The sequence below is a fragment of the Centrocercus urophasianus genome, unplaced genomic scaffold (assembly GCF_019232065.1).
Source record: "Centrocercus urophasianus isolate 14NV4802_14NV808 unplaced genomic scaffold, USGS_Curo_1.0 seq_11, whole genome shotgun sequence".
NCBI classification, from domain to species: domain Eukaryota; kingdom Metazoa; phylum Chordata; class Aves; order Galliformes; family Phasianidae; genus Centrocercus; species Centrocercus urophasianus.
Window position 1 is genome coordinate 38644834 of NW_024884253.1, and position 16361 is coordinate 38661194.

Below are 16361 nucleotides of genomic sequence, written 5' to 3' on the forward strand. Positions count from 1 at the left end.
ACAAATATTCACATGTGAAAATGTAAAAAAACCAAATCTTTATCAGTGATAACACTCCATTGGTAGCAGCAAACAAGACAACAGGGATAACTGACAGAAAGAACTCTTCAACTGCAGACAGACTGATGGAAGAGTTTTGTATTGAAAATAATTCCACTATTACTATCAACTTTCCTTGTCTTTTAGTGACTAGAGAAGAAGACACAAAAATTTCAAGCTGAAAGCTTTTTGTTTCAGAGCTAATGGTTTGTCATCTATTCAAACAAAGAATTAAAAAACACACCTTGGATTTGCAATTGTTCTAAACAGATAAAAATGACATTGCCATTTGAGATAAAAAGATCAGTAATGCTGCAAGTCAATTCTTTTCTAATATTTGCTGATGACTTGGCCATGAATTAGTCTGCCTTTTAAATCATTCCAGTATAAAGAAGGAATGGTATTATAACCAAGAGTGAGTGGTAAGTTTTGTGAGATTCATTTTAGGGTTGAAAGAAGTTTTAAGAATAATGTGGAAACTGTGATTTGTTCTATGAATTTACAAAGGTAATGAGAAATGAGTTTTGCATCAAAAGACTAAAGAGAGGTCTGTCAGCTATAATTGCTTCAAGCTAGGTTTGACCTACAACCTAACCAGCTAAGTGAATAGCAACTTAATTTACTGGTAGAACCATCTGCAAGCCCTAGGGAGTTCTATTTGCTGAGTCCACGGACTATTCCCTTTTTATGCAAATTGCATACTATAATTTTCTGACTTTTGCTCATTACGTTTTTTCAATGAAAATGCTATTTATGGTTACTGTTTGGCAAAGGAATGTACTAATCTCCCTCATGCTGCAGCAAGAGTAGCTATTTTAATTAGGGTGCAGGTATATTTCACAAATATTTCATTGCTTTCAGTGAGATTGATGGAGATGACAACAAAGTTATACTATCTCTTTAGGCACATAACTTAAAAAACAATCAGTTTGAAACAGATTCTAAAAAGCAACTTTTAGAATTTTGAAATAGTATTTTAAAATTTATAGATTATACTTATACAGTGATATTAAGATCCGTTTATGTTAATCTAATGCTAAATCAAAACAATTCTGATATGAAGCATGCACGCAGACTACAATTTACCAATTATTTAAAGGGGAGCTGAAAGAGAAAGTTTAGCTCCACAACTCCACATGGAACGTGCTAGCCTAAGGACATATTTTTTCCTCTGAAACAACCTACATATGATGGCAAAATTAAAATTCCTTCAAAATATTCCTATGCTACAAGATCAACATTTGAAAAGAATGCATATGTTATTAAAATATATTTTCATGAGTAGGGTTCAGCATTGCAAAGAACAAAACAAATAATAAAATACATTCACACCTTTTGATGACTGTGTTGTATACAAGTGTGTAGAACTGAATGACAAATCTCACTGCTAAAAGTTCAAACATCTATGTAGGCATTGCTCAGTTTTATGAAATCTATTAATTATTATCCTAATTTCTTTGAAGATTTATTTCTTATTTGCATTTGCATTTCTCCTCATAATAAGAAACTTCAAGAGTACCTCTGCAGACATCTGAAGTATCTCAGAAAAACTCATGAGGAGAAAAACCTTTGTGGCATTTCAGAATACTCAGCACAGATTACTAATAAAATTAGTACAGTAAAAAAAAGTAAAGAGTAAAACAGGTAGACACCTGTCAGCAGACATTTTCCAATAAAATCAACTTACTAAAAGTTGGGAGGATTAAACTTTTCATTAATTCTTCATTCTAAAGAGAATATGGATTATTTTGCCATTTTGAGTCCTTGATGTTTTAATCATCTATTCCACATGCCAGGATCTTCCATTTATCTTTCCCGGAGTGCAGTACTGCCACAGACTCACTTGATAGAAATTCTTAAGCCTGAGGCAGCCTAGCCAGTGGGCAGGGAGGCAAGCAGCACTACCCTTGTCAGGCTCCAGCATTCCAATATTTATGAATTATGCCATCTTGGTTTTCAGATATGGCTGACCTTTGGGTAGTGGTGATTCTTTACTGAAAATTTGAAAAAACAAAAACAAACAAACAAACAACAAAAAAAACCATCCATGTATGTATTTCTGTCTACTTATATCTACCTATCTATGTACCCACCTATACTCTAAAAACTGTTTACTGTTTATGAGTAACTGAGCAAGGAGGAATTCACTCATATCCTCATGGTCCCTTACAGATAGCTTATATAAATTAATAAGAGTTTATATGTTGGGTATCATCTGGAGAACAGACATTGTCCAACATAAAACTAGCTGAGCCCCAGAGCTACACTGTGCAGCCAAAGTTGTGATATCTTAACAAATGTGTGATCACAGTCATACTCCTTTCTCTAAATCTCTTCCCAATCCCACATCTACCTGTCTCCTTTTTTTTTTTTTTTAATTTCTTTGATTTATGATTATTTTACCTATAAGAACATCTTAACTAAGACATTATGAGCCTTAGTATTTCTTTTCTTTTCTTTTTTTTTTTTTTTTTATGAACAGAACAAGATTAACATTAGTGAAATGAATATGTACCACATATGAGAAAAGAAGTATTTTCTTCTTTTCGAGTAGAATTACTAAATCATTAAAATAGATATTAGGAGTTCTGCACAGCAGCTGTAAATTGCTATATAATTAAGCACACATATCTAAAAATTCCCAGTGAAACTTGCATTTTCCCAGTCTCTGCACCTGTACAGGGGTGGGGCAAGCAGCAACCGCAATGAATAGAAAGTAAATCAGGAAAAACAAAATTAATATTTTCAGTTATGCTCTATTCAGCAATGACTGAGTCTTGCTTATAAGGAAAGGCAAACTTTTGCAAAAATCTGGCTTTCCCAAAGCAGTGTGCTGTTCTGCAGTAATAAGTACGCTATAAATTAGGAAGCCTTGGTACTCCAAAATAGTGGGGTACATCTCCCATGCATGTCAGGGAAGCATTTTTAACTTGATCTCAGAAAGAGATCAAAACTTTTCTTATTCTTAAAACTTTTGTGAATTGCAATGAAAAGCCTAAGACAGAGAAGATCTGAAAAAAGTAAGGCAGGCTTACATGACATTCACAAACATAGAAAATCCTCAGTTGCTCAACTGAAGGCATCTATCTGAAGCCTGACTTTTCTGCTTCTTCTTTCATAGCAAACATGACTGAAGAAGTTTGCACTTACTTCTCTCGTCCTGCCTGTATGCCATTTTGAGACTTTGCACTATTAATGATATTTGCAAAATGAGTTTGGCTAAAAAAATCTGCAAAAGCAAAAGCATTGCTATAATACAGGGAATCACATGTCTGATCATTTTGGTCATGATTAGCAATATTAGAGTACCCATCAATGACAGCAGACATTTCATTCTTAGGTTGAAGGCTTAGATTAGTACATGCGCTGTACTTAAGCAATACTCCTACTCAAGAGAGCCTGACTGAGAATCTTGTTCTAGAAAGACAACCCTTGATTTTTGCTAAATGGCATAGGTACAAATTTTACATGTGGCTCAATGGATAGCCAAGAGAACATTGTATGGAAAGGGGACTGGAGCCTTAGCCATGCGCTGCATCTAGAAGTACTTTGGCCAAGGGTGAGACAGCATCAGCATTGCAGGCCAAGAAACTCAGAAAGCTCCTTTCTTTCATGTAAGGGTGATTCTTCCAACCTGTAGGCTATTACGTTAAAGTATCCTCTTGCCACTTCCTATTAGAAGTGGAAGAGGTAGCTACTTAATTTAAGGAGATTGAATTATCCTCTGGAGACATCTGCATTCTTTATATAGTTAATGGGAAAGAAGTAAGTGCCTAAGTCAAGAGGACTGGTTCACTTTCTTTACATCTTAATGACTTTTTTTTCTACCTATAGACTATGTAGCCAGTTCAGGTAGAGAGGATCTTGCCTTTACAGGAAAAAAGGCATAGTATTTCTGAGACCATTTAATTTATCTGAATTATATGGAATTCCTATATTTTTATCTGATTAGTAAAAAATGAGATTACTTTGCAGGATTTCCAACAGCAGAAAAGACGACCTGATAAAATTCCTTTAAGTATCCTGAATTATGTGAGATCCTCCAGCATGATGACATGCTCTTGGAAGTATTTCATCTATTTTATTACCTTGCAAAATTACCTCAGGATGTAAACACAATTAAAACAGTATTTTCTGCTAGACAGAAGTAACATATTCTGCTGTGGAGAAAACTGTCATAAGTTTGCATGATAATTTACCTTACAAAAAAATCATTTTCTGTACAAACTGGAAGCATATAAAATGTGCAAATAAATCACCTCTACATAGTTTAGTTGAATATACTCAAACCTATCTCTAAACAGTTTGACCTAAAAATAACTGTTCTATCACGTTGCTTGACTGGCCACTCTATTGTTGACACAATGGGCTACAAAAATACTTTTTACTGATTCTTTATGTGGTTTCAATGCATCATGCTGGATGAGTAGTAAATTATCTATTAGCAATTAGAAAAACATTTTCTCTTTTGGCATTTGAAAAGTAGCCTTATGATAAAAAATGCAATATATCTTGTTAAAGAATTAAACTGTACATGTGCTTTGACTTCATATCATCTCCTTGTTAATACAGCTAAAACTAAGTGCAGGGTTTCTAATGGGCATCAAGCGCTTCCTCAGATGTATTTTATGTTATATTTCATGAAAGTGAACTGTAAGAGGGGACAGATGAAATGTTTAAGGCATTGTTTAACTACCCAGTTGTCATATTTCCAGAAGTATTTTATTATTTCCTCATTCTCTATATCTAAAGACTAGGGACTAGTTTTCCTATCTAAAACTGGAGATCCCGTATGTACACTTCTGTCATGAAGCACTCTCTTGACAGATTACCCAGGCATAAGTTACAATTTTCTCATTAAAAAAGCAAAACTGGGGAATAAAGAACTGGCTACCTGCATTGAATATAAAAATGCATAGTCATTTTTATATTAATCAAATATAGGGGAGACATTATTCTATGTAGCAGAGTATAACAGGTTTTGATTTCATTAAGAAATAAAGCATTAAAATATGTTTTGTAGATTCGTTACCTTTTTCTTTTTTAATATTTTAAAATCTTAAGCTCCATGTACATATTTTACCGTGATGGTGGTGAGACACTGGAACAGGTTGCCCAGGGAGGCTGTGAATTCCCCCTCCCTGGAAGCATTCAAGGCCAGGCTGTGCGGGGCTTTGAGCAACTTGGTCTAGAGGGAGGTGTCCCTGCCTATAGCTGGGTAGTTGCAGCTAGAGGATCTTAAAGGTATCTTTCAACCCAAACCATTCTCTGATTCTAGGATTTCTGTATATACGAACATATATATATGTAACACACATGTAACATTAAAGCAGTTTACTTCTTTATTTCCCTCTCTCCCAAGATGAAATAACTGATTATAATTCAGGTTTCTATGAAGAGTGCTGCATCTCTGGGATCCCTGTTTTACTTCTTAGTATAGTCCAAAGTTATAGTGATTGGTAAAATGAGGAAAACACAATTCTAAAACTTTAAAATGTTTTTTAAAAATTGAAACAATTAAAAAAACCCCAAAACAACAACAACAGAAAAGTTGCATATGATCATTACCAAAAGAGTTTTAAAAGGTAGAAATCCCACAAGGAAATGAATAATTCACTTTCCAGTGTGGTAAGTTGGAGTGCCACGCATTACACAGTAAGAAGAAACCAAGATACTACATCCTAAATTTTTCATGCCTAATTTCATGATCTCAGTGACATTCTCTCAAATAAGTAATTATCTCATTTTCTGAAATAAACAAATGGACAAAACAAAACCTTACAATTGGATCATTGCCTACACAAGCCATCAGCATGCCTATAGTTTCAGACTTTGCTCACAGACAACTGCCACAACTGCTACATAGAGTATTATTAGGAGATACAAAACTTGAAACAGACTTTCGTAACTCATTATGTTGATGTATAAGTCACAAGTGCAATCTCAGGCACATTTCCCATGCAGGACTTTCTGCTTATACGTCATCTGTAGTTTTGCTTATTTTCCCATCAGCTAGACCTTTTTCCCCCAATCTCTTGAAGCTATAATGACTAAATCCCTGTTTCTTACCACACTCCCCTGTGTCCTGAGTCCTTCTCTTCCTCAGGCAAATATAAGCTATGTGCTACCAGAGCGCGCTGGATGTCTATGGCACTTTATGAAGCAAGACAACCAAATGGAGAAAATATTTTCAACACACTAATCTACTAATAACGTATATACCCTAAGGTGTGCTATGGCTCTTTGAATGCATTCAGTTTCCTTTAATTCTTCTTCTTCTTTTTTTTTTTTTTTTTTTCCTTTTTTAATTTGTTGTGGAAGAAAGGCAAAGCTGTAGATGTAACCATCTTTTAAAACTATCTAATGATATTTTAATAAACATTACCTAATGATAAGAGGAAACAGGTGTGAAAACAAGCTAACCACTTTAAAATAATGATATTTATGTTTTAGATAGCAAAAAGAATAGATACAAAGAGGATTGGATACTATTCTATACTATTGCTTAGCCTCCCAGTTCCCAGTTGCAGTTTTATCAACAACAGTTTGTGATTCAGTAGCCTCTTCCAACGCACTCTCACTTACAATAAACCAATTGTGGAATATTGAACAGTATGTAGTACAAAAAAAAAAAAAAAGGTAAAATAGATGGAGGTCTCCAGCTGTTACTGAAAGGGCAGCTTGGCATTTTGGCAGGAAAGGGCAACTTTTAGCGAGTACTTTCTTTTTCCACATGCTGCCTCTCTGTAAAAACCCAAGTGGCTTACCTGCATTCCCAGTCAGACTAGTCCTACTTCTTTTATTCTTGTCATCCTTTCTTTGTCCCTTTAAACCAACGAAGAAAATTTCAGTTTTTCTTAATTACAGGTTCCTTTCTATACTTTACCACGGTTGGATGTCAAAACAACTCTCTAAACTGTCTGGTAACCAGAGCACAGACTTTATTATAGAGTGCCAACTTAAGCTTTCAATAATAATGATGCTAAAGAAAAGAGGGAGATAACTTCAGAGTTTCAAATAAATTCTACATAAAGAGCAAATCATATATTCTGATGTTTTGCTTTTATCTAAGTACCAATGCAAGACTATCATTTTTAGTTTGAATCCATATGAAACTGAACGAATTGGAGAAAATGTATGGATTCTTTGCTATGTGACAACATTATGAAGATAAAGCTGAGAAAATATTCTCTCTGCATCAGTATTGTGTGGCTTTTTTTTTAAGGTTTACATGTAAGAAGTAAATTATAGTTCAGTTCACAGATTATTTGATTTTTTGTTTGTTTGTTTTAAAGGATATTACTCTTAAATTAGAGATATATAAATGGCAATTTGTGACAGAGATGGTTACATTTTTATTGACTGCTTCAAGACTAGTGATAATGTGTTCAGTGAAACCAGAATTACATTATTAAAAAGGTTTGCATACTTGGAAGAAATTTAGTATAAAAAGACAATTTCATTTCAAAGCTATCATGACTAATTACAGTTTACAATGTATATTTCAAGCAAAAGCTCCATATCTGAATGATGGGTGATATTACCATAATCAGAATGTGTAATAATAAAGGTTCCAGTCATGAAGGCAGAAGTTCTGTGTTACAGGTTTCCCAGATAAGGTGACTATTCTGGGAAATGCTAAAACTTGCACAAGTTATAAAAACAGATTTAACTACCATTCTTTCCTCGCATTTTTCTCTTGACTTATGACATTCTAGACAATAACCTTCAAATTCAAGTTATGTTATTAAGATATAGATGAAATACACAGGAGCAACAGCAAGAAAGTTTGGAAAAACCTGTCCTTCTTTGCAGCTAAGTCAGTACATCCAAGAGGATATACCACATAAAAAAGAAACAGTTACTCAAATAAGACATGCAGCAAACTCCACAAATTTTTTGTGAATACAAGGCCATATGTAATACTTCATAAAAATGACATAGAAACTTAAGTGTTTCTAGATATCGAAGTGGAAACATTTATCTTTTAAAGGGTAGAAAAAATAGGAAACAGTTTATGTAAATTTGATCTGACTACATTTATTTACTTATACCAATGTGCCTCAAGAGACCTACATATGAAAACTACAGATATATGACAATGTTATGATACAAAAGCATCCAGTTCAGAGTTTTAAACATTCCTATGGAGACCTACATATCAACACTGGAGTAAAAAGCTCTGTGATTTCTTTTACAAAGTCTGGAATGGAATGCAAAACAATGAAACAAAGTTTCAGAAATCTATAAACATCTGAATCCATAATATTGCTTAGGAAACAGATCATTATACATTTTAACAGATACCATCCAATTTGCTTGTGTAATTCATTCAATTTCAGCAAAAAGCAAATATATTAAGACTCTTCTGAAGACTTCTTACACTTTTCAATTCATTTTTTCTTCATTGCAAAAGGCCTTAAACTCTAGAAGACAGTGTTTACCTTTTGCACTACTACAGAATATACCACTAGATGAGGTTTGCTGCTAATACTCATCTTTCTTGATTTGCTCCTAAAATGCATAGCTTAGTAATCAGCAAAAAGCTCACTGTTACTGCAATACACACAGGACAGTTAAGAGATTAAAATTCCTGAAAACTCCAAAATGACTTACATCAAAGCATCCTGATGGTCACCCATGGTATTTCAAACAAAAAAACTGAAATGTGAAATCTGTTCATTTCATATAATTGACACTGATTTATACACAAAAAATAGCATTCCACAGTATGCTCTTAACGATTCAACAACAACAACAAAAAAAAAGACACACATAGTATCAACATCATTAAAAATCTTACTAAACACTGAATGTAGTCCTATGATATTTAACTATTCCCACAAGCAGAACAGATCATATTAACCTAACTGTATTCTTTTTCCTGCTTTGTGTTTATTTTCTCCCCTCTAATAACCTATACAATCCTTACTTCAGACCTTACAATCCAAACTTCAGAATTATATAGATGTTTAATAAGTTATTACTGTTCTCCTGTCTCTGGTGAAGATTAGGACAAATTAGCTTGTGATCTTAGAAGCAGTTTCTTTTTATTAGGCATTATGTTTTAAGCATATGATCGAATAGTTCAACAGAAATTTTGAAACTGTTCAAAATAGAGTCTTATGTTCAGGAAAGCATGGCATGCCCAGAATCAGATACTAATTTTGTAGACCTATTAATTCTACTGTTTTTGTGTTATCACCATATTTCAATCTGTAGCACATGTGTGCCTTATTAATTTCACAGACACATGGTATTTTGCAAGATTTACACAGAAAGTGATGGAATGTTGTCAAGTTATCGGGTAATAATTCTTGCAAGATCTTCTGGGCATTCCCAAGCTAAATTTAAAACTCTTTTTTTTTCACTTACTGCTTGGCAACCTTTACTCAGCTACCTGTCATTTCTGTCTGCTGAAGTTCTTGTTGCTACTTCTCTGTCAAGTGTAAAAGTCAAGGTAAGAAATATAAATCAGCAATCAGCGCAGTGTCTTCCAAGGAAATGATGGCAAAAGAAAGCGGTAAAGAAATACCATAGCACTCACTATATAAAAATTTGAAAGCAATAGACAAGAGTGACATATATCGAGTTGGGAGGATGAATTCCCAAAGAATCAGCTAAGCTGCATCCTACAAGATGATAACTGAAACATAAGTATATAATATTCTTTTGTTATCAAAACCCAAAACTTCTATTCATGTTTCCTTCACATTTATTTATTTATTTATTTATTTATTCATGGTTGCACTTGGAAAATACATTGGGGTACCCAGTGATTTTGAATTGAATTAGGTTTGAAAAATAACTTAGTTAAAACCTCATCCCTGCTAAAGTCATTACAAATACTGTCCCTGAGACCCCTGAAAACTGTATCACATAAACTAGGGATGCATTGGCATCAAGTGGATCTTTATATAGCATGTGATTTTAGAGTCTTTTCTTAGACTGTTCCAAGAGCATAGTTCTTTAAAAGTTGTATGATCCATTGGATACTGTGTGAAACATGAGAAATCAGTATTAGTTATCAAAGAAATTAATACAGACTAAAAGTAGCTTATTGAATGGCTAATAGTTCACAGCTGAATTGGCACAGCAGAATAGAAAAGCACAGATAAAAAAGGTAGAAGTGGCAGTTTTTTTCCTTTCAAATCTTCTTTGGCCTGTCATCCATACTAGCAGCAAGTATGTAATGAATTCACAAGGGAAACAGAATCCCAAGTGTGTGTTCAATTTAACCTATTCAGGTTTCAGCACACAAACTTTAGTTTGACGATTGCTTCAACCAAACTCTGAGCTTAATATAACCCCTGAGTAGTTCTAAACTGATAAATTTTTCACAGAAAAGCAGCTTAAATGGCTCACACTGGAGAAGAATTCTACTTCCAAAATGAATAACCTTTATGGATTCATCACATCATCAATTATACTATGATAGTATGTCACTTTAAGCAGTGCATTCCTATAATATCCTGTGAACTGCATACCCATATACAAGTCAATTAGTGTTTTTTAATCTTAACGGGATGCATTCCATCTCATTTGTAATTGTTTTATTGTTCCTGGGGAACTAAAGAAATGCAAGTTGTCAGTATCATGTGATTCTGTGATTTCAGAAACACTGGAGGACAATGCTCCTAACCTACAAACAGAAGGAAAAATACTGCATGCTTGAAGTCTGTCTTTTGACAAAAAATGGAGAACTAATGAGGTAAACTACATCAGTCAGCATACCGATGTTTTTATGAATAGTCATAATATAAATTTCTAAATCTTTGCATTAAAACTGCAAGTATCTTGCTGCATAGTAATACAAGTTTTATCTCGCACTGTACAAGGATGGACAGTCTTCAAATTACTGCAGGTAATATGTGTTGGCCCACAGACAAAATGTTCGACTCCATTACTTAGATTCAATTAGCAAAACTGTCTTTCAGAGGTGATGATCATCAAGACATTTTGGTTTTGCTTCCACACATGCCCTTTTGTTATCCTGTTGCTCTCTGGCTACACTGCTGATTCTTCAACTGAACTACACCACTGTTGCGTCAGATAGGAACATTTTACATTGCAGTAGAAGAAATTCTGACTTTATCCGTACAAAAATGTAACTTAACCATAGACTCAAACAGAAGATTTTGGAGCCTGGGATTTACATTTCACAACGGCAAAGAAATACAGGGAAAGAAAGCTGGCTTTTTACCACATACATCTATGGGGTTTGAACCATCAGACGGTTTTCAGACAGTTTGTGTGTAAAAAAGTAAAATAGTTCAGAATGCTAGTTGAAACTAGAATGTTTTCTGTCAAAATACCCAGACATTTCTTCACTAGATTTCTTCAGAGAAGCTCTCTTTTGCCCCATAAGGAGACCTGTGACAGAATTTACACATATCCTTAGATATGAGTTTGAACTCACCACCTCAGGGTCCATAACCAGTCAAAGGAAACAAAGACAAGTTCTGAGGGGATTCATATAATCAGAAAACAGATGTCAGAAGTAAAGCCAAGGGATAACTATTCAGATGTTCTGCTTTAAGACGTTTAGCACTGGGCAAGATAAATCCCACCCAAACCTACTGAGTCCAAACTTGACACAGTAGTAAAGGACATGCTTTCAGAAACAACATAGTTTTTATAATCTTATTAGTTTTTATCTTCTTTCTGTTTCATAAGTTAGAAAAAGCATGTATGGTTACATTTCAACAAACTATTATACAGTATTTAAGTGAAAAATTACTTTACATAACTCCTAGATAAAAATAAAACATTAACTGAAACTAAAAAGAAAAATAGTTGATATATTTTGTCTGAAAATTAAATAAAGTCCTGTACTCACATTGTTTTTTTGGTACAGCACACCAACGGGAAGGGAGAATGACTGTGAGTAAATGATTCTCACAGAGGAAGAATGCTAGCATCAGCAGTATGTGTAGGTCAATAATCTTTTTTTTAAAAAAAGACCTCTACTCATATTTAATCATTGTTCTGAATAACAGTTTGCTTTTTTTCTTTTTTTCTCTGACTGTCTAATATTGCTTACATTCACTTATCATACATGCTGTCATTTTTAAGAAATTTGACATTTTTAAGAAAAATATATAATGAAAAAGAGAGTCTCATTGGTTTTCATGAACTCACATGAGCAATAAACAATTGGGACAGTTGTAAAACACATCATTTACTATAGTCGTAAGCCCAAACTAAATCACAATTTCTCTACAGGATGTCTGTGGGATAAGGTAAATATAGATGTTTGCATAATAGTTATATAATCAGCTATTATATATATCACTGTAACATCAGTTACAGTGTTTGTGTTTCTTTATGGAAACTAGTCTAGAACACACTGTACTCCTTTTTAAAACACTGAAAGTATTTTATGTAACAATAGTAACTAAGTAACCACGGGTACAGTCTCATAAGAGATACATAATGTATTATCAGATAAATTTTAAAGTCTTCTATCTACTGTTGTAAGTAAACAAACATACTGCTTTAGATTGCAAGAATAATCAACAGTCTGAACTAACGATGGTGAGAAAAAATTAACCAGCACACTCATTCGTCAGGATGCCTCATAGACAAGAAGTTCTATGCAGCAATAGCAATGTAAGGAGGAATAAATAGCCATAAAGTTGGCTTGCATTGCATGGAAGCTTGCACATGGTGGATGAATTCATGTCTGTCACATTTTTATAATACGACTTTTACATATTGCTGCCAGATGGAGCATAGTTTTGCATCTTGAATATAAATCTGCAAGAAATACAACTTCCTTCAATATGTTCCCTGTATTTGAAAGAAAAGCAAATTTAGTTATATTTGGGAGGCTGAAACAGATTTAAGGAAATCTGAAAGAATATAAATTAAATCCTCAAGGGCTTCCTTGTTCTAAATTATTTCAAAATAATGGAGTTACCCATGTGTTCTGTATTTTTGTAGACAGAACAGAAAAGGAATCATATAGAATTCTAAGCTGTAAACTACATTTTATTTATCAAATGCAAGATATATCCTACGTAGATCAAAAAGCCCCCAACAAACTTAAGAGCTTTCAACTGAACTTAGGAGTAGTTTAGCAAAACCTACGCATAACAGTTATCCTTGTTGCAATAAAAAGTTACCTATCCCACAAGATCAGACCATAAAAGTACAGTGCATGAAGCATAAACATATTTAATCTTTCTCGATAGTGAGGACTTGTATTGCCCTTGCCTTAAATGACACCTAAACAGACCTAATATCTAATTCAGATCCAATTACAAAAATTTCAATATAGATATACCTTTTCAATCCATCAGGAAAATGCAGAATTTCCTTTTGCTTTTATATGTTCTTATACATCACACCTGTCTTTCTCTTGTGTCTAGTCTTTGTTTCTCATGGTAGCTGGTATTGCTAAATATGCAATGCTGATAGCGATGAAGTGAACTAGATGACTGTAGGGGGGAATATTTTCCCATTCAGTGATTTCTCACAAAGTCTGATTTGATGATAAACTTGAGCTGACTTCTCTCAGACAGCCTCGAGCATTGTTTATATGCAGATAATTCTGTGCTTGAACCCATTAGGCTTTTATGACAGTTATAATCAAACATGATTGGGAAACCTTCTGGCTTGCTTGGATCCATACTTACATTGTGCTTTGTGAGGTTGGAAATGTTACTTGCTATTGCTTGTAGCCAGTCAATACAGTCTTCAGCAGAGAGACATTGAATTATTCCACTGCAAACCCCATCCACAGCAATTACTTGGAACGCATTTTGCCTATAGACATGTCATAACAGATCAGGTCAGAAGAAAATTTCATCTGTTCTAGCGTATCATCTTAACAATACTTGTAGAAATGCTTTTCTTTCAACTGCAATGAAGGTCAACCAGTGAGCACTGATAAATTGCTGGTTTTCCTGTTTATAAATACCTGACATATTAAAACAATCAGCTACATGTTAAATGTCATATAAAAAGGTCAACTATTCCTATATTAAGTTTCCAAGAAGCTATAAGAAAATCCTATTGACTAGCTCTATGGAATCTTGTCCAACCCTATGTGATTTCAGAAGCTAAACAAGTGGAATAGTTGATGCATATCAAAGCATTAATAATTGAATATGAAGATCACAGAGAAGGAAAGTGCAGCAGACTGTAGGTAGCCTTTCATGAAATTCAGTGGAATACCGTACCTTTTTCTCAAAAAATTTTGTTTCATTCTCCAAATTCATTTTCAAAACACATTAAGGTTACTGCTAGCTAGTTAGCTGCTTTTGGTGATAGAATTTTCATTGTAAATGATCCTCTTCTTACCTGCCGATGGAATAGCTGGTGAATTCAAATTTATGAGGTAGCATTAATGATTTTTTCAGTTGCATTTCTGAATGCAGAATCATTAGGAAATCACACAGGAATGCCAAGAGACATCCACTGACAAAGGCAGTAGCCACTGGGGTGTCTTTACCTCAGCAACATTCTTGGAACTTACACAATGATTTACGATGCGTTATAGTTTGACTTTCCACAACTGAGTGCTAAACAATTACAGAACAAGAGGAAACTTTCAAATTATAAAGCTATAGGAGATCCAACTTCTGTAAAAGGCCTTTTTGGCCTTTAGGAAGGTTGACAAGTCTCTAGCTTCAGAACCTCAAAAGCTCATTATGAATCAGTTTCACAGAATAGGATATTATTAAGCATAAAGAGAACATAAAGTTCCACTGCTAGCATTCCCCTACAAATTCATACATTCATGGTTTAAAACTGTTTAGATTTTTTAGAAGGCTGAGGCAAAATGAGTGTTATCTTCAACATAAAACTGAGTGTCACTAATGACAGTTTCTGACATCTTAAGACTGATATTGATTCTGCAAAATCATATATAAGTTTTTTACTTCACAAAACTATCAACTAATTTTATAGAATGCAGAGCTAGCATCTACCTCAACCATAAATGTTCTTCTGTGTCTGTGTCAAGTACACGATTTTCTTTCACTTAGGACTAGTATAAAAATGAATTAGTGCCATGCCTTTTCCTTGAGCAATTCCATCATGAAGAATAAGTTCTGACTGGAAGATAAAGCTTATGTATCCTCACATGATCATGAAGACACCGATGGTTTATCTATATCTATCAGCTAACACATCAGCTCAGTTGTCTTTTCACAGAGGTGGTCATCTGTCTATAAACTCCTACAGGCACAATCTAAAAGATATGTTACTAAAAACTAACTTCTTATTGATCATTTTTTAATACAACAACAAGAAAAAATTAAGATCATATTCTTATTCAATTACACATCGCAGGTTCTAAAAATGATATAAGACAACTTTATATAGCATGTAACATTTTATGTTGTTTTCTTTATTATTATTAGCAATATTCTTTTCTTAACATTGTTCTTTATATTCTTTTCATTTTCAGTCCCTTTAAAAATTTTTCTATCTTTCTTTGAAAACAAATTTTTGGAGGGAGTCATATTTTAAAATACAGAGATTTACAAACTATTTTAAAACACTCATAGACTAGCTTGTTACCAACAAAATATTGGCTCTGTGCTTTTTGAGGAAAAAACCCAACAACTGCTTCTCTCTATCAAACTTGATTTTTTTTAAAAAAAAATTTAAAGCAATTTTCCTCATGATAGATAGCACAGGAAAATACAGGGAGATAATTAGTAATCACTCAAGGTGTGAGCATGACTTCAGGTATACATCTGTAAATTTATTTTGCAATTGAAATCTTAGGAATATTGCTGCCTACACATAATCTTTCTCTGTAATGTACAACTTCTATAATGAGCATATTAAGCTTGTGTTTTATTGCTACAGAAGACTGAATGTGAAAGTCTTAAATTTATGAATAGTCGAATATATCCTAATTTTCCCATGAGTAGTTCTAGTATCTTATCTGGAGTGTACAGCAGAACAGATCTCAGATTTGACTTTTATAATTCTGGGTCCTTTACGACAGGTGTTAATTATATTCAACCACTGTAAAACATTGAGCTGAAGGTTTTCAGAGAATCATGTACAAGAAATCTTACATCTCTGGTATCCATATCCTGCTCATTTCAGCCAATGAACCAATGTAGCTTTTGCATCACAAGTTAGCTCTCTGGGCCAGTAATTGTCAAGAGATCAAGAATCATGTAGACAAGTAAGCATGATTTTGCTGTCACTATTCAGAGACCATAAACTGTTTTTAGTTTAACAGTCATCTAGTGACTACTAAGCTGCTTTAATATCAGCTCTGTTGAATAGGAAACAAGACTGCAAACCTACATGGTAAACTTTAAAGAAACAATAGCCCTTTGAATTAATTGAGG

At 33.8% G+C, this 16361-nt stretch overlaps 1 protein-coding gene across 1 annotated transcript in view; it reads right to left on the reverse strand.

Annotated features, from left to right (window-relative positions):
• The window catches only part of SNTG1 (syntrophin gamma 1), a 164557-nt gene that overhangs the window by 74009 nt on the left and 74187 nt on the right, over positions 1-16361 (reverse strand). Inside the window, exon 11 of the mRNA XM_042840046.1 lies at positions 13680-13809. Coding sequence (XP_042695980.1) covers positions 13680-13809 — 130 coding nt within the window. The remainder of the gene's footprint in view (positions 1-13679; positions 13810-16361) is intronic.